Raw genomic sequence first — 18462 nt, forward strand, 5'->3', positions numbered from 1 at the left:
ATCCACCTGCCAATGCAGGGAACACGGGTTCAATCCCTGGTCTGGGAAGATCCCACATGCTGCGGAGCACTAAGCCTGCGAGCCACAGCTACTGAGCCTGTGTCTAGAGTCCGCGAGCCGCAACTACTGAGCCCCTGTGCCATAACTACAGAAGCCAGTGCACCTAGAGCCCGTGCTCCGCAACAAGAGAGGCCTCCGTGATGAGAAGCCTGCGCACCACAACAAAAAGTAGCCCCCACTGGCTGCAACTAGAGAAAGCCCACGCACAGCAACGAAGATCCAACACAGCCATAAGTAAATAAATAAACAAATAAATAAATAGATAGATAAATAAATACGTATTTTTTTTAAATTAATTCTACTGCTGATGAACATTTGGGTTGCTTCCAGTGTTTTGCTGTTAGGACAGTGCTGCTCTGCCTGTTCTAGAGCTTTTCTCCCAGTGCAAGTTTCCCAGGAGCGGAACTGCTATGTTGTAAATTCAGCAAAGTGCTTTACATGGAATCGTACTGTGCATGTAACTGAGCTCAGGGACATGAGCTCTGTACACTCCGACCGCATTAAATCTCACAGTCCTGAAGTAGGTGCTTACATTTTGCCCATTTGGCAGATAAGTGGACGTGAGGCTCAGAGAGGTCAAGTAACTTGCCCAAGGACACACAGGAGGCTTCTCCCTTGTCTGGGATGCACCATGCTCATCCCCCTACATCTCCCCATGGCCCTGGACCCTGGCGGGACAGAGCTCACCATTGATGCAGCCCAGCTCGTCGCTCAGGTCCTTACAGTCATACTCCCTGTCGCACTGCCGGCTGCCGTGGATGCAGGTCCCATCTGAGCACTGGAACTCGTCAGGCCGGCAGGTGGCCACAGCTGGGAAAGACAGAGCCAGGTGTGGAAAATAAGAAAGTGGGCAGGAAAGCACCCTAACACAACCGTTTTCTTAGACTTTTCTCCAGTCTATCCTCGTATGCAGGAAATTCATTAAAAAGCTGGCAGAGCCAACAGGCCATTCTCTGCAGAAAAGCAGTGATGTGGTCCCAACCCAGACAGAGGCACGGCCAGGTAAGCTATGATAAATCATATCAATACCACTGAGTATCATACAGCCCCTCAAATGACTCACACTGCAAACGTAAAACATGTTTCAGTTGACACTACCTAAAAAGGCCATTACAATGAAATCTTGGCGGACACACGTGATGACTAGAATAGGGTCATTTTAACCACGGTCCAGACCTTGACCTCCAACAGGTTTTTGCTTTACCCTAATTCATTAAGCTCTAAGCTTAAGTTTTCCGCACTTTCCCATGGGTTACATTTCACTATCAAAATGTTTACAATTTGAAAATTCGATTTCAGGAGGTCAGTGAAAAAAGATGATAAATCTATGGGCAGAATGATCCTCCCCACCCACCTTTTTAAAAGTATGCAAACGGGCTTCCCTGGTGGCGCAGTGGTTGAGAGTCCGCCTGCCAATGCAGGGGACACAGGTTCGTGCCCCGGTCCGGGAAGATCCCACATGCCGCAGAGTGGCTGGGCCCGTGAGCCATGGCCGCTGAGCCTGAGTCTGGAACCTGTGCTCCACAACGGGAGAGGCCACAACAGTGAGTGGCCCGTGTACCGCAAAAAATATATATATAAAATAAATAAAATAAAATAAAAATATGCAAATGTCTGGAGCTTGTTATTTTCAAGTGTACTTGCTCTGCTGTGACCTAGGTAAAAGAGGAGAATGATCCTACTTTTTGTTTTGCTTTGTGTATTTAGAATGATCCTATTTTTAACCCCTGTGTCTATCTTTGCATTAAGGAAAAAAATACAACTGAACATAACTCTCGCAAAACATGCTCTCCGATGAGAGTTCACATGGTGGGGTGATCAGGGATGGGTTCGGGTTCACAGGTGTGTGTCCTCAGAGGGTTACTCTGCCTTTCTGTGCCTCAGTCTCCTCATCTGTAAAGAATGAGGGAAGCGTGCTCTCACAAGTCATGGGGATTAAATGAGTTTGTGTTCAGTTTTATTTGTTTATTTACTTATTTATTTTTTATTTTTGGCCTCGCCGTGGGGCTTGTGGGATCTTAGTTCCCCAACCAGGGACTGAACCCCGGCCCTTGGCAGTGAAAGAGCGGAGTCCTAACCACTGGACTGCCAGGGTGTTCAGTTTTAGAACCGATCGATCACATACAAAGTCTTCAACTGTTTTGTTTTGCCTTATTTATTTTTTGGCTGCGCCAGGTCTTAGTTGTGGCATGTGGGATCTTCACTGCCGCAGGTGGGATCATGCGGGATCTTCATTGCGACATGTGGGGTCTTTAGTTGCGGCATGCGGGATCTAGTTCCCTGTCCAGGGACTGAACCCGGCCGGGTGCACTGGACTCCGCAGGCTGGAAGTCCCTTCAATCGTTTTTAAAAGGTGTAAGAAGTTTTTAAAAAGTCTAATTACGGGACTTCCCTGGCAGTCCAGTGGTTGAGACTCCACGCTTCAAATGCAGGGGGCACAGATTCGATCCCTGGTTGGGGACTAAGATCCCGCATGCCATGTGGGGCGGCCAAAAAGGAAAAAAATAATAATTAAAAAATAAAATGTCTAATTACACCTATACAGCGATTGCAACTCTGAACACTGTGCACGTGGGCAAAGATGCCAAAGAAACAGAAAGACGAAAACGACCTACATCACTAGCCGTGCAAGAACGGCCCTGATTCAGGGTGCACTGACTCAGGGCCACGTCTTCATCACAGTCGCCACTAACCACCTGTGGCTATTTAAGTTTCAATGAGTTAAAATGAAAGCAACCTAAGAATTCCATCTTTCAGTGGCACCAGCTACACTGGCCAGCGCTCGTGCACTGGGCAGCATCACAGCAAGTTCGATTGGATGGCACTGGATTCTAACCGAGGCCCGCAAAGGCCGATGCTGTTGCCCCATCTGCAGGGGAGGAGACCACAGCACAGTGGTCCCTGGCCAAAGGTCACACAGCACAGATGACACCAGCCAGGCCCGGAGCCCAGGATCCTTTCTGGACCCAAATTATACTGCAGGTTGCAGTTTGCTCCCCTGGGCAAAAGAGATTAATTAAATAGGTGTTCCAGACTGAGCACTCTTTGGAGGATAGCTTGTCCTCCATGTGACTGGAAAGACTCGAACATGAAATGGGACCGATTTTCTTGCTATGAGATGTGAAACCATTCAACCACCTAAAGGCACTGCCCCTGCCCCGACTTGGGGGAGCCTGGGGACAGATGAGGGGACCCGTGCGGCGCCCCTACCACAGTTCTCCTCGTCAGACTTGTCCTTGCAGTCGGGGTCGTGGTCGCAGTGCCAGCTGGAGTGGATGCATTCGCCGCTGCGACAATGGAACTCGAGGGCCGAGCAGGGGTTGTTGCCCTGTGTGGGGTCCGACGGCTGAGGGCTCCCGCAGTGCTGCGGCCACTCGTCAGAGCCGTCTTCGCAGTCGGGGTCGCCGTCGCAGGCCCAGAGCTCGGGGATGCAGGTGGAACTGTTGCACTGGAAGCTGGCAGGGCTGCAGGTGGGCACGGGGCAGGACACCTCGTCTGAGCCATCTAAGCAGTCCAGGTCCGAGTCGCAGACGAACTTCGGGGCGATGCACTTGCCGTCATTGCAGCGGAACTCGTCCTGGGAGCACGTCTTGGGGGCTGCGGGGACGGACGGGAGACGACAGCCCGGTCAGCAGGGAGCCTCCCACCACATTCTGACACAAGCCCATTGCACAGATGCAGACACTGAGCCAAGGAGAGGCCAGAGCCCAGTGGTCAGGAGCTCAAGGCAGTGGTCAGGAACCCTGAACACGGAACCGCTGCCCTGGCCGGAAGACTGCCCAGCTCCTGGGCCCCCTCTGTGCTTCAGTTCCCTCATCTGTTCGTGTCTTAAGGCATTGCTGAGGACTTGGGGTATAAAGCTCTCACGTTGGGCTGGGTACATGGGAAGCAGTATGAGTCTGCACAGGGGACTTCCCTGGTGGTCCAGTGGTAAAGAATCCACCTTCCAATGCAGGAGATGCGGGTTCAATCACTGGTTGGGGAACTGAGATCCCGCATGCCGGGGCGGGAGCAACTAAACCCCTGCACCACAACTACTGAGTTCATGAGCCTCAACTAGAGAGCCTGCGTGCTGCAAACTACGGAGCCCATGCACTCTAGAGTCCGCGTGCCACAAGTAGAGAGAGAAAACCCACACGCCACAACTAGAGAGAAGCCTGTGCCCTACAACTACAGAGGAAGAAGCCCCAGCGAGGAAATGAAAGATCCCACATGCTTCAACAAAGATCCTGCATGCCTCAACTAAGACCCAATGCAGTCAAAAAAATAGTGTGCACAGGGAATACAGTCAATATCATATAATAAATTATAATGGAAAAGAATATGAAAAAGAATATATGGGGGCTTCCCTGGTGGCGCAGTGGTTGAGAGTCTGCCTGCCACTGCAGGGGACATGGGTTCGAGCCCTGGTCTGGGAAGATCCCACATGCCGCGGAGCAACAAAGCCTGTGCACCACAACTACTGAGCCTGCGCTCTAGAGCCTGCAAGCCACAACTATGGAAGCCCACGTGCCTAGAGCCTGTGCTTTGCAACAAGAGAAGCCACTGCAATGAGAAGCCCACACTCCGCAATGAAGAGTAGCCCCCGCACGCCACAACTAGAGAGAGCCTGCGCCCAGCAACGAAGACCCAACGCAGCCAAAAATAAGTAAATAAAATAAATTTATTAAAATGTTCCCCAGGGAGCTGTTTCATCAGATGACCACTAACCAAGGTTAGACGTGCATTTCTAAGGTAAATGTAAGCAAACACTCACTTTTTGGGTCTTATGGCTTGTGGGATCTCAGTTCCCCAACTAGGGATTGAACCCTGGCCACGGCAGTGAAAGCCCAGAATCCTAACCACCTGGCCACCAGGGAACTCCCCGTTTTTAGTTTTTTTTAAGACTCTCTTAAGGGTTTTCATATTTTGTGAACTTGAAGATTTGATGTGATCTCAGTTATTTAAATTTTCCCCAGGATTTTTTGTTTTTTGTTTTTTAAAGGGCCTTATTTTGTTAAAAAAAAAAAAAACCTATGCAATTGAAAATGAAATTATAAACAATGAATAAAATCAAAGAGACAAGACAGAACCAACTGCAAAGTGCCTTCCCCTCCAAGACTCTCGGCCTGTTTCTTCACAGAACCCTCAGTTTGGGGAACAAACTCTGACCTTAGCCAGGAACCCGGTCAGGTCACTTGGACTAAACCAGGACCCACGGGCCACCAGGCCAGTGACTCCACTTACGACAGCCTTCCTCGTCTGAGCCGTTCTCGCAGTCCAGCTGGCCGTCGCATCTCCAGGACTCAGGAATGCAGCGATTGACATGGCCCCCACAGCTGAAGTCCCCCGTCTTGCAGGTGACAGACACTATGGGAGAAACAGGATTCAGCCTTAACCCAGAGGGAAGACCAACCTGCCTCGCCAGTCCGAGCTTTGAAAGGGAAAAACCCAGAGTTTTCTGACAGGGAGTGCCGAGCCCACTTTTCTGAGTCAAAATGAAGGACATTTAATGGAGCTTGTTTAAAATTAGAAGCTAGGTGCTGCAAAGGTTTTGGAACGAGATGGAGGTGGTGGTTGTACAGCACTGTGAATGTATTCATGCTACTGAACTTTACTTTTTTTAATTTTTAAATTTTTTTGGCTTTTTAAAAATTGAAGTATAGTTGATTTACAATGTTGTGTTAGTTTCAGGTGTACAGCAAAGTGATTCATATATATATATATATTCTTTTCCATTAAGGTTTATCACAGGATATTAAATATAGTTTCCCTGTGCTATACAGTAGGACCTTGTTGTTAATCTATTTTTTATATAGCAGTGTGTATATGTTAATCGCAAACGCCTAATTTATCCCTACCCCCTCCGTCTCAAACTGATCACTTGAAAATGGCTAATTTCTGTTATGTGAATTTCACCTCGATTTACAAAAAAAAAAAAAAAAGAGGCTTTAAAGGAAAGTTTCAGTTCCAGTAATATCTTCTCTCTCCATTTCCCAATTCACAGCTGAATACATCAATACACTGGCCAATTTCCACCGAGTCTGTCATCCAGTATCATCAAATCACTTTGCTGTACAGCAGAAATGTTTATTTATTTATTTTTAAAAAAGTGGTTTTTGTTGTGTCATGGCTTGCGGGGATCCCCAAAGAGGGATCCAACACCGGCCCCCTGTAGTGGAAGTGTGGAGTCGTAACCACTGGGCCGCCAGGGAAATCCCTGTACAGCAGAAATTAACACAACGTTGTAAATCAACTATACTTAAATTTTAAAAAAAGAGTGAAAAAAAAAGGTTAGGACGCGTGTCACGCCCAAAGGGGACTCACTGCACGTCTCCTGGGACTCATCGGAGCTGTCCTGGCACTCAGCGCTCCCGTCGCAAACCCACTTGTAGGAGATGCATGTCCCATCTCGGCACTGGAACTCATTTCTCCCACATTTGTCTTCCACTGAGAGAGAAAGAAAGGAGAAGGAAGGATCAGGGTCAGGATTAGAAACGACCATGCTCCCTGTGTCTATTTCCTGCCAACTGAAGAACGAACCAGAAATACAACCTTACTATAACAGTCAAGTTCCCAGGAAATGAAACATGTACAACAAATTAAATTTCATGAACTGAAATGTAAGTATTGTGGAGGATGCAAAGAACACATCCAAAAGAGAGATTTGTCCCCAGTACGAGATTTTGGCATCATGGTTGTTGAGTCCAAAGTATGGATCCATTGGTCTATGGGAATAAAATATTAGAAACTGGGTGTACATTAACAAAGAAAAGAAAATTATTTCGCATATTACAAATCTGTATTGGAAAGAGTACCAAGGAAAATTGAGGCTGTAAAAGCATTAAGCTGGAGGAAAACTTGAAAAGCTTTCTCCAGTAGGTAGAAAGGAACTATAAAGAGATAAAAATTATGAGAAATTATTAATGTAGAGGTCAGTGAGCAGAGATCCAGCAGAAAAGATAATCATATAACTAAAAGTCAGATCAAAAGAAATGGGACAGACACAGTAACAAAAGATCTAATCAAGAGAAAACTTTCCTTAGGAAAACGAAGACTTGGATTTTGAGATAAAAATGAGGACAGCGGCTTCCCTGGTGGTGCAGTGGTTGAGAGTCCGCCTGCCGATGCAGGGGACGCGGGTTCGTGCCCCGGTCCGGGAAGATCCCACATGCCGCGGAGCGGCTGGGCCCGTGAGCCGTGGCCGCTGAGCCTGTGCGTCCGGAGCCTGTGCTCCGCAACGGGAGAGGCCGCAACGGCGAGAGGCCCGCGTACCGCAAAAAAAAAAAAAAAAAAATGAGAACAAAGTAAGTGTTTGGGAAGTTTTCTAAAATATATGATTTTTGCACTTTAGAAAAGAGAACAAAATAATATTGACTGCATTTAGTTTTAGATATCATGCTTTGATTTAGAATGCATGTTATGTGTGAACTACGATCAAAGCAAACTTTTATTGGTTGGTAAAACCTGGTACTAATCCTTTAACCTCTAAATATAAACTTTGATCCCCTTTGTAATCTAAAGTAATGCGGCCAATAAAAATTATGATCTGGTTCATCTCAGGATAAGGAAATAAGACCAAAAAAAAAAAAAAAAAGAAGCTAGCAAGATTTTCCTGATTAGTCAGATGTTCTGAAGGCAAATAGTATGTAAAATAGAAGTTTTAACTGATGGCTACATTTGTTATATTTTTATTACCTTTGTAAGAAGATTAAGAATGTCTTTTCTTTTATTAATTTATTTTGAACGTTAGCCATAACCAAATAAAGAGTTTAATGGTTTGTGCAAAACTTATTCATGAGCTCATCTTGCACAAAGGCAATTAATGAACGCATTGTCTGGGAGAAAACTCCAGACAAGAAGAACAGAAGACAGTAGATCCTTTAATGATTCTTCTCATGGGAGAAGTCTCTCCTTCCTTCATTCTGGATATGGGTGAGGAAGATTCAAGATCTTACACACTTTAGGGCTTTTTATGTATTTAGATTTTTCTTTTCCTTTGATATTCTCTTTAAACACCCAAAATTTGTTTGTTTTTTTTTTGTTTTTTTGGGTTTTTTTGCGGTATGCGGGCCTCTCACTGTTGTGGCCTCTCCCGTTGCGGAGCACAGGCTCCGGACACGCAGGCTCAGCGGCCATGGCTCACGGGCCCAGCCGCTCCACGGCATGTGGGATCTTCCCGGACCAGGGCACGAACCCGTGTCCCCTGCATTGGCAGGCGGACTCTCAACCACTGCGCCACCAGGGAAGCCCCCCAAATTTGTTTTTATCCATGGTGGTATTGCCTAGAAAACGTGAATCATCTACACTTAGTCTAGTAAACGGTTACAGGTAAATTAAAATTTTGTTGCCTGGAAAAGAAAAAAAAAAGAATTTCCATTAATAATTCTTTAGCTCTGAGACTATTGAAGAATGTTTCCAAGTATCTGTTCTCCTCCTCCTTCTCCATATTATTAAGACCTTCAAGTTTTAGCTGGGCACACGACCCAAAAGAGGATCTATAATTTCCCAATTTTCCTTGCAGCTAGGTGTGGCCATGAGTCTGAGTTTAAGCTAATGAGCTGTGAGTGGATGTAAATGTGCAAACTTCCCAACCTTAGATGGCAGCATTGACAAGTTTATTCCTATTTTTTTTAAGTCTTTATTGAATTTGTTACAATAATGCTTCTGTTTTATGTTTTGGTCACGAGGCATGTGGGATCCTAGCTCCGCGACCAGGAATTGAACCCACACCCCCTGCACTGGAAGGCAAAGTCTTAACCACTGGACCACCAGGGAAGTCCCAAGGTTATTCCTATTAATGAGCATTTTGCCCCTCCTACCCTCAACATACAAGATAAAAAGAGACCTAATCAGATATGATAGAAGGTCAAGCCAAAAAAAATCAAAATGATCAAGGACACCCTTTGAAATGTGGCCTTCTGTGCCCAATTGCTAATGATTAACCTTGCCCTTAATACTCAGCCATAAAAAAGACTGAAATAATGCCACTTGCAGCAACATGGATGGACCTAGAGGTTATCATACTAAGTGAAGTAAACCAGACAGAGAAAAACAAATATCATACAATATTGCTTATATGTGGAATCTTAAAAAAAACGATACAAACGAACTTATTTACAAAACAGGAATAGACCCATAGACACAGAGAACAGTCTTATGGTTACCAAAGAGGAAAGGGGTGAGGGACAGATAAATTAGGAGGTTGAGATTAACATATACACACTACTATATATAAAATAGATAACCAACAAGGACCTACTGTATAGCACAGGGAACTATACACTTAATATCTTGTAATAACCTATAAGAGAAAAAAAATTGAAAAAGAATCTGAATCACTTTTGCAAAAAAACGCTCTGACTACATCATGATTTCAGATTTTAACTAACTATAGCAGGAAGCCATCACGAATAACAAGATATTTTTAAATGTTGTGTGTCTGATTTTTAATCTCACCTTTTTAACATTTCTGCTTTTCTGTATAGTTATAGTTTGTCATGTACATCATACACTAGTACAGTATATGATAAATAATTATATTAGGGAGGACTTCCTCAAAATTTTTTTAACCAGTGAGGGTATGCGATTAAAAGAGTTGGGAGACCAACTGGTTAAGACTAGGATCAAAGACTTTAGGGCCCAAATGTGATGTGAAATACTGGATTGGATCTTGGAAGAGGAAAGGGCCATTAAAGAAAAAAATGGATGAAACCCAAAGAAAGTCTGGAGTTCATAGTAATATACAAATGTTAATCTCTTAGTTTTGACATGTACTGTAGTATGTAAGACGTTAATATTGGGGGAAAATGTATGAGGGGTATGAGAATTCTCTGTAATATCTTTGCAACTTTTTTTACATTGAATATAATCCCAAAATAAGAAGGTCATTTTTTTCCCAAGTCATTGAGGTGAAAGATGACATACATTAGATGACTGCAGTTCTTTCTTTCTTTCTTCCTTTCTTTCTTTCTTCCTTCCTTCCTACCTTTCTTCATTAAATATTTTTGGCTGTGTTGGGTCTTCATTGCCGTGTGCAGGCTTTCTCTAGTTGCAGCGAGCGGGGGCTGCTCTTCAATGCGGTGCATGGGCTTCTCATTGCGGTGGCTTCTCTTGTTGTGGAGCACAGACTCTAGGCACGCAGGCTCAGTAGTTGTGACCCCCGGGCTTAGTTGCTCCGTGGCATGTGGGATTGTCCCGGGCCAGGGATCGAACCCGTGTCCCCTGCACTGGCAGGAGGATTCTTAACCACAGTGCCACCAGGGAAGTCCCCACTGCAGTTCCTTAAAATGAACAATGAATGTGAATAAAGACTTGGGGAGCATCAGTGGGGAAAAAAGTCTTTAGGGCTGGAAGGCATGTGAAGGCCAGACCTTATGATGATGAAGGAAGAGCTGAGTCTCCAACTCATCCCATTCTTGGCCAAAATGGAAGTGTGGTCTCCATCTAAGTTAAAGTCAAGACATAAGGTGGCAGAGAGGTGAAGGTGGCCCACAGCCGGAAGGGAACAAAAGAACATGCCTGGATACTTCTTTTCCAAGCTCACGGATGTAGGCCGGTGTTCCCTACACACATCCCATTTCCTTTCATACACACCCATCTGCAAGACATCTGTTTTCCCCATAAAATGCCATCCTGAAACCTCTATAAACAAGGAAGAGGGAGGCCCTGAGGTCACCAGATTTCACCAACTGTACCCACTCCAAAGCAGTGTGAATTACAGTCTTATGGAAATGGCATTCTCTGCCTCCGTACTGGATCTGGTAAAAATTTCACAACCTCAGATCCCAAATCCCTGCAGTTCCCTCTGCTGCAAAGCCCCCTCCCAACTCCCACCTGTTTGTTTGGCTAACGGTTCAACTTTGAATACTTATTTATTTATTTTATTATTTATTTATGTATTTTGGCTTTGCCAGGTCTGAGTTGTGGCATGCAGGACCTTTTAGTTGCAGCATGAGGGCTTCTTAGTTGCAGCATGCGGGATCTAGTTCCCTGACCAGGGATTGAACCTGGGCCCCCTTCATTGGGATTGCCGAGTCTTACCCGCTGAACTACCAGGGAAGTCCCTAACAGTTCAACTTTGAAGCTGACCTTCCCCAAAACTGGGTTTGGCACCCCCATGAGCCCCTAAAACACCCATTTCTCACTCCTAACACGGTATCGAAAGCACCTGTTTATTGTGTACCCCCAGGCTAGACTTAAACTCCTTGAGAGTAAGGAATGTCTTTTTCATCGTTTCAGCATGAAACCATCAGAGCCCAAGGCCTGACACAGTCACAGTAAGATTTGTTCAATAGGTATGCCAAAAATCAGGGCCGGGTCCATCACCTTTGCCGGGGAAAGATTTTGGAAAAGTGGAACTCTTCCACATTCCACCTCTTAGGAGGGCAACAGGGCAGAATCTGTCAAAATTTAAAGTGCAAAGTCCCTGGGACCCAGAAGAAATATTAACACAGGTGTATAACAATGTCAAGTTCAAAAGAGGTCCAAAGCTTTCTCTGTTTGTTTATTTTGGCAGTGCCTGGCGGCATGCGTGATCTTACTTCCCCCACCAGGGATCGAACCCATGCCCCCTGCAGTGGAAGCTCAGAGTCCTAACCACTGGACCACCAGGGGAGTCCCTAAAACTTCTCTTATAATAGAGAAAAGGGGGGAACAATTGGTGGTATTATTTATTTATGTATTTAATTTATTTTTGGCTGCATTGGGTCTTCATTGCTGCGTGAGTGCTTTCTCTAGTTGCTGCGAGTGGGGGCTACTCTTTGTTGCGGTGCACGGGCTCTAGGCGCGCAGGCTTCAGTAGTTGTGGCACACAGACTTAGTTGCTCCGTGGCATGTGGGATCTTCCCTGACCAGGGCGCGAACCGGTGTCCCCTGCATTGGCAGGAGGATTCTTAACCACTGCGTCACCAGGGAAGCCCAGTGGTATTTTAAAATATGACCACAAATTCCATGACACTCCCTCCAAAAGGTGAGCCTAATTCCCCACACCTGGCGTGTACTCAGGACTTGTTTCTAATATAGAGAAAAAGGCAGACGTGATGAGGTGTGCCTTCTGACCCTACATCATGAAGCCACCGCAGCCTCCTCCAGAATCTCTTGGATTGCTTACTCTGGGGGAAGCCCTTTGCACACGCTGAGGTGCTCCATGCAGTGAGTGCCTGAAGCCTTCTGGGAAAAGCCACTGAGGACACCATCTTGGAAGGGAACCTTCAGCCCCCATAGAGCCCTCAGATGACTGCAGCCCCTGCAGATGTATTTTTTCCTGGGGTATCTAGATGGCAACTTCAAGTGAGATCCTGAGCCAGAACCATCTGGCTATGCTGCTTCCAAATTCCTGACCCACAGAAACTTGGAGATAATAAATGTGTATTGTTTTCAGCCACTAAGTTTTGGGGTAATTTGATATGCAATAGATAATTAATACATAACCTAACTTAAGAAGGTATGCCTATATTCAAATGGAACTATGTAGCCACACATGCAAAATCGATACCTAATTATAATGCAGATCCTTCAGAGGCACTGAAAAAGGTGATGTCAACCATCCTACGTTGTGACACTGTGCAAAGCTGTCCACAGTATTTTGCTAAATGGGGAAAAAAGCAAGGGGCAGAAGAGTTTGTAATAGTTTTCAGTGTGATCCTACTTTTGGAAGAAACAAAGTCTTATCTGTGCTTCTGCATAGGAAACAGTGGCAAGGGGCCTTCTTCAATTCATTTCAGGTTGTTTGGTTTTCTTCTAAGAATGCTTTACTCTTGAGATTCTTTTTTTTTTTAAACAAAGGAAGAAAATGATTAAGTGAAAGAACTAAGATATCAGTCAGTGCCTATCCCTGGCATTAGCCCCAATTCCTCTGATTCAATAAACCTCCCTTTTTGTCGGCTCTTGGTGCCTTTGGTCATTCCAATGGGGGTTGACAAGGCCAGAGACCTCTGCAGGCCCTTGAACATTTCACTCAGTCTTGAACCCAATCCTGAGCCTGGGTTGAGGGCTATGGGGGTCAGGGGCTCTGGGACCCAGTTTGAAAACCACCTTCCTGGAGAAATGGGACACCATATGCTGTACTTTATCACTCTCCTCTGGCTTCCTTTGGTAAACAGTTCCACTACCCAGATGAGTGTATTATGTATTACATTTATACAAGAGGGAGGACACCTTTTACTGCAGCCACAGAATGCCAGGAAAAGGTAAGATGATGGTGGATGACTTTCCATGGCCTGATTCCAGCTGTCAAGGAATGTTCTGCATTTTTAGGACTTTTGGAGAACCTTGCAAAAAGATCATCTTTCACTGCCCTGGAGTCTATGGAGCACAATGAAACTAACGTTTGGATTGCTTTTCCTTGTAAAAGTTATTCTTTGAAAAACAGCTACTTACTTATTTATTTATGTGTACATGTGTGTATATGTATGTATTTGAGTTCTCAAATATGCATGCACGGATGGAGAAACTTGATTTGGCATTTCTGGTAAAGGGATCCAAGGGAGAATAATGTATCCCTTCATCCATTTCTACTTTGCTGGTTCACCCAGCACTTTTGTGTAGACTCCCTGAGAGGCAGTGTAGTGAGGTGCTCAGACAGACAGGCTTGGGTGTAAATGGCTTTCTGGGAACTTTCTGGGATGTGAGAAATTCTCTAGATCCTAATGAGAGGTGGTTACATAGAAGTAAATGTTTATCACAACTCATTGAACTCTTTACTTATCTGTCCATTTTATAGTATGTCAATTATACCTCAATTTCAAAATGGAAACTCTAAGTCTTCAAAGATCATGTCCAAGGTTCCTGCCAGAGGTTAGGAAACCAGTCAGGTGAGATTAGGAGGGCCACAAGGAGGCTACAGGTGATAAAGATAGAAATACAAAGTGTTGACAAGCATCAACAGAACTTGGTAACTGAACTACAAGGAGGCCAGGCTGGAGGTGGCCCCAGTGGAGCCCATTCATTCAAGAGAAGTGAATGAGCTGAGCTTTGGAATCTACTGCTATCAGAACACAGACTGATAAACACATTGCCCAGCTACTGAGCCAAACAGGATATCTCCCTCAGAGTTGCCTCTACAATACACCCCACACCCCACTGACTCACAACCGAACTGTGATCATGCCTGAAAAAGGAAATGACTCACTTCTAGATCCTGGCACACAGGGTGAGCAAAAACCAATCGGAATTCCAACACTCTCAGAAAAAAGTAAAAAAGGAAGTTCAGGCAAGGGGCATTCTCAGTGAGGATCCCGGAGGAGGACCTTCTGTCATCCCCTCTCCCAACCAGGCGATTGCAGTTTCGATTGCCACTACTAATCCACTTTGCACAAGGAATCATCTTACACACAAAATGTGCTCCTGGAAAGGTTAGAACTATTAAAACATCTTAAGGCCCTTTAAAGAACAATAACCCCGTTCCCTGGATAACAAGCCTTCCCCTGGCAACAGTTAATCAAATATTTGCTTGTCATAGACGGCTGAAGACCCCACCAACAGGAAGACCCCACTACTACCTATTTCTATCTGAACAGCTGGCCAACAGCTCCAGACAGTGTTTAAATGAAAAGTGAATGGATTTCACCATTACAGGGAACGGTCAGCTGGGAAATAAATCCCATAGCCTTGCTCATGGGGATGGGAATGAGGAACAGTGAGCACCAAGGGACAGCACATCAGATGGGTGTCTCCACAGCAGGCAACACAGTCCTGAACAATGGGTCAGAACTAGGCCTGTTTCAAACGCCACAGCCCAAAGAAATCACACCTCTTTCTTGTTTTCTCCCTGTTCCAGAAGCAAGATTTGGGTTTTCTATGTCAGTTTCATTTGAATTTCAGCAAAAGCAAACCAGAGCTCCCAATCCCTTATCTCCTCATGCTGGAGATGCCTAAAATTACATAAGCACTGCACCCTCCCTTAGGAAAAAAAACAAAAACAAAAAAACTAAACTCTAGCCCTTAGACCTCTCCTGTCACAAATGACAAGTCAGGAACAACATAATTGAAACACAAAAGGGGAATACACATTTCTGCTTTTTCTCCAGCACACAAATGAGGTGGTAAACGCTTTCGATGTTTTCCTTCCTGTTACTGAAGACAGTGGTTGTGCAGGGAAATCAAAATAATACATGGAATCATTTTCTTGAGAAAGAAATGGCGGGACCTAACAGACTCCGCGGAAAACAAAGGAGACATCCTTTTACCAGTGCTCTTTTCCACACCAGGTGTCGCCAAGGTATTTTCCCCAAGGGTGATCTCGATGGTAGATTTTGTTGCCTTTGGGGAGGGGTAGCCTGTTTCTATCACTGTTCACAGCTGGCTACTTCCAGTGTCTCAGCAACACATGGTCTCTTTCCTGACAGCGGGGCAGAGTATGGATGCTGTTAATGTACTTAAAGTGGAACATGAAAGGCCATCCAAGCTCTGAGCAAAAAAGGCATCTAGAATTGGGTCTTATCAGGGGAGGAACCCTACAGATAAGAGCAGGAATACTGTGGAAAGACAGAATGAGGCACATATTTCTCTTAAAGATTTGCAGTCTCAAAAACACTCTCCCTATCTTTTGCCAGTGTTGCCCGGGAAGAAAAGTATGCTTGGCAATGATCAATGAACAACCCTGGAGCCTGCTGCCAAAGCAGACACAACTCTTAGAGGGACCACTCTACTTTCTGAGTTTGGATGTGTCCTTGGCATATTTGAGGCTCCACACACAGCTGTTAACTGATTTTGATCTGGCTAAGGGAAAGCGTGCAGTTAAGATCCCAATTACTTCCATTCCCAAAGGAAACAGACAAGAAATTCCCTCCCCCTCGGGGCAAACTGGAGTAGTCAGGGCTGCTACAAATGTACATGGTTGTGTTAACACCAGAGAAGATACTTAGTAGCTGCCAGCTCTCAGGAGCCTGGGAAACACACCAGAGGATCAGCCTCCTTGAGACCCAAAATACACCAGATCCTTCGCCACCCAGTGAAAGAGGAAACTGAAGCACGCAACACATCTTGCTCAAGACTTCACTGCCATCGTTTCCTCTTAGGAAAGGAGTGGATCGCGTGTGAAACACAGGCTAATCAAGCGTCTCTTGACCAAGCCACGCTCCCTTTGCTTCACACAACTGAATGGCCGAATTATTACAGTAATCCTCTGCCATGTGCAACCTCCCTTCCTCTCCTCCCAGAGGAAACTGATGGGTCACAGGTACTGATTCCAAGAGTTCAAAGCCACCTCCCTGCCAATAAAAAGGAAAAGCTTCCTGCATCCTGTTAATCAGACAATCCCAATCCTTTTCTAGGCCCAGCTGGTCGTAAGTAGGAAAAGGACCATTTCTCTATTTTCCAGAGCGAGGTCAAATGCCTCTGGGAGCCAGCAGACAACTCAGGATGGTGCCTCAACTAGCCTCTTAACCAAATCTAAATTTCAAACCCTCTAAAACGAAATGCTGTCCTGTGGGCAGCACAGCTGAACCCATTCAGCGCCTCTGAACAAACAAGGCAACCCGAGGGCCATGAGGGTGGCCTGGGGGGCACGTCTGCGAACATGTCCCGGGCGGGGTGGGTGAGGGCGGCCCCCGAGGACAAAGCGGGGACGAAGGCCTCGCCACAGATAGAGGGGAAAACTGAGGCCTCCGCCGAGGGGGCCGAGGCGCTCACGGAGCGCCTCGGCCACGCTAGCAGAGCTTCTCCAGGGGCCCGGGACGTGACGCCTCCTTTGTGACAGAAGCTGGGACCAACCTGAGGAATCTCCTTGGACGTCCTCACCGAGAACGAGGTGCGCCGCTACTCTTGAGCCAGCCCCGCCCGGCGCCGCGCGCGCCTCCGCAGCCACCGCTTCCCATTGGCCAAGGGGAGTGGCTCGAGGCTCGCCTGTTCCAATGGCGCCCTATGGGAGCTCGGGGGCGGGGCTGAAGGCGGTGGCCTTGGGAGGAAGTGTGGTGCGGGGTTCGCGCTGGACGCGTTCCTCTCAGTTCCGGGAGCCAGTAGCGCCCTTGAGCCGCACAAAGCCAACCTGCCCGCCGCCGTAACCTCTGAGGGTGAACCGGCGCAGGGGCGCGCCCGCAGACTACCCTGAGCGTGCAGCCCGGGACCAGGCTGAGCAGCCGGGTTTCGGGTCACTCTCACCCCTAGAATAACTCTGGGAGGGGGTCCCTCCCCCCATTGGTGGAGACCCGCGTACCCGGCTCTAAGACAAGAGGGTCTGCGGTCGGGTGGAGACTTGTGGGGAAAGCCGCATCTCGCATTCCCCTGACTCCCCAGACCCCTCAGACCCTCCCAACCCTCGCGCTCCCCTTAGTGCTCCCTGCAGCCATTTGGGAAGGATTTCGTGCCATTTTCCCACAAGTCTTACAAGGGTGGAATGATTTTACGTTCTCTTCCCCTGCAAAAAAAAATTACCAAGAGGCTCTCCTAGTTCGCAGGCTCACCCCCACCCCGCGCGGGCTTCTGGAGCCAGCCTTACCTGCACCCGCAGTCGCAGCGATGAGCAGGGCGACGGCCCAGCGCAGCCCGCAGCCCGCAAGCCTCATGTTCCCAGCCTCTGCCTGTCACGCCCCGGACCGGGCTGCTGTCCGCTGTGTCCACTCTGGAAACCCGGGCTTCGCGCGGCCCTGACGCGACTGCACGCGGGGCCCCAGTCATTTGCAGCATATCAATGTGAGGTTTCCCGTAGAGGGAGGAGTTTGCAGTGGGGTGATTTTCAAACATCTTCACCTCACTGCGAGAGGAGGAGTTTCGAGAGGAGGAGTTTGGAACGGCCGATGTGACATGGGCTCCTTAACCCGTGAAGCCCTGACTCGGATTCCAGTCCTTTCCAAAGCCGCTTCGGGACAGGCTGCCGGATGTGTCCCATTTGGGTAGCCCCTGAAGAGAGGAGCCGCCGCCACGCCCACCCCCAAATGGAAATGCGCGTCTCCTGAAGGATCTCCCTTACATTTCACTCCACTTTTAATTGTTACGTTCTCTTTGGTGCCCAAAGGAGATTAGCAACCACCTGTCCTTCCAAATCGTCTAATTGGCCAATTGACATCTCCCCTCTGACTCAAAAGGAAAAAAACTAGAGATGCTGGAAACTACACCCCCCTACCTCTGTCTCTCCTTGCCTTTTCCTTTGTAGGAATTGTTTATAGATTTTAACTGTTTCGTCATATACAGTCTTAGAGGGTTCTTCCAAATCACCCCATAAACAGTTATTAATGAGGCATTTAAATAAAATCGTCACGAAAGTACAGCCAAAGACTGATTTTGTTTTGTGGAATCCAGCACTTGGATGAATTATGAGCAAAAACATCTCTAAAATCAATTGACCCAATACCTGGGATCTGGACATAAATATTGATTTATCCTTTAAGGAGAAGGAGTTGAATCAACAGAGAGGCCCAAAGCCTCTCCCCAAAGCAAAATGAAAACAAAATAGAGCTTTCAGAACTGAACCCGATTGCCTAAACC

At 46.6% G+C, this 18462-nt stretch overlaps 1 protein-coding gene across 4 annotated transcripts in view; it reads right to left on the reverse strand.

Annotated features, from left to right (window-relative positions):
* Positions 1-17691, reverse strand: part of LDLR (low density lipoprotein receptor) — a 36048-nt gene extending 18357 nt beyond the window's left edge. Inside the window, exons 1-5 of one of the 4 annotated variants that reach the window (XM_030879745.2) lie at positions 17477-17691; positions 6367-6489; positions 5287-5409; positions 3271-3657; positions 748-870 (exon numbers count right to left, since the gene is read on the reverse strand). In XM_030879745.2, the coding sequence (XP_030735605.1) occupies positions 748-870; positions 3271-3657; positions 5287-5409; positions 6367-6489; positions 17477-17543 (823 nt within the window). In that variant the 5' untranslated portion in view covers positions 17544-17691. Of the gene's footprint in view, positions 1-747; positions 871-3270; positions 3658-5286; positions 5410-6366; positions 6490-9301; positions 9611-10027; positions 10193-17476 lie in introns of those variants that run through there. The other 3 variants (XM_060297105.2, XM_060297104.2, XM_060297106.2) reach the window with 3 other exon arrangements.
* Positions 17692-18462: the final 771 nt, after the last annotated feature.

Source organism: Globicephala melas, chromosome 3, assembly GCF_963455315.2.
Source record: "Globicephala melas chromosome 3, mGloMel1.2, whole genome shotgun sequence".
Classification (NCBI taxonomy): Eukaryota; Metazoa; Chordata; class Mammalia; order Artiodactyla; family Delphinidae; genus Globicephala; species Globicephala melas.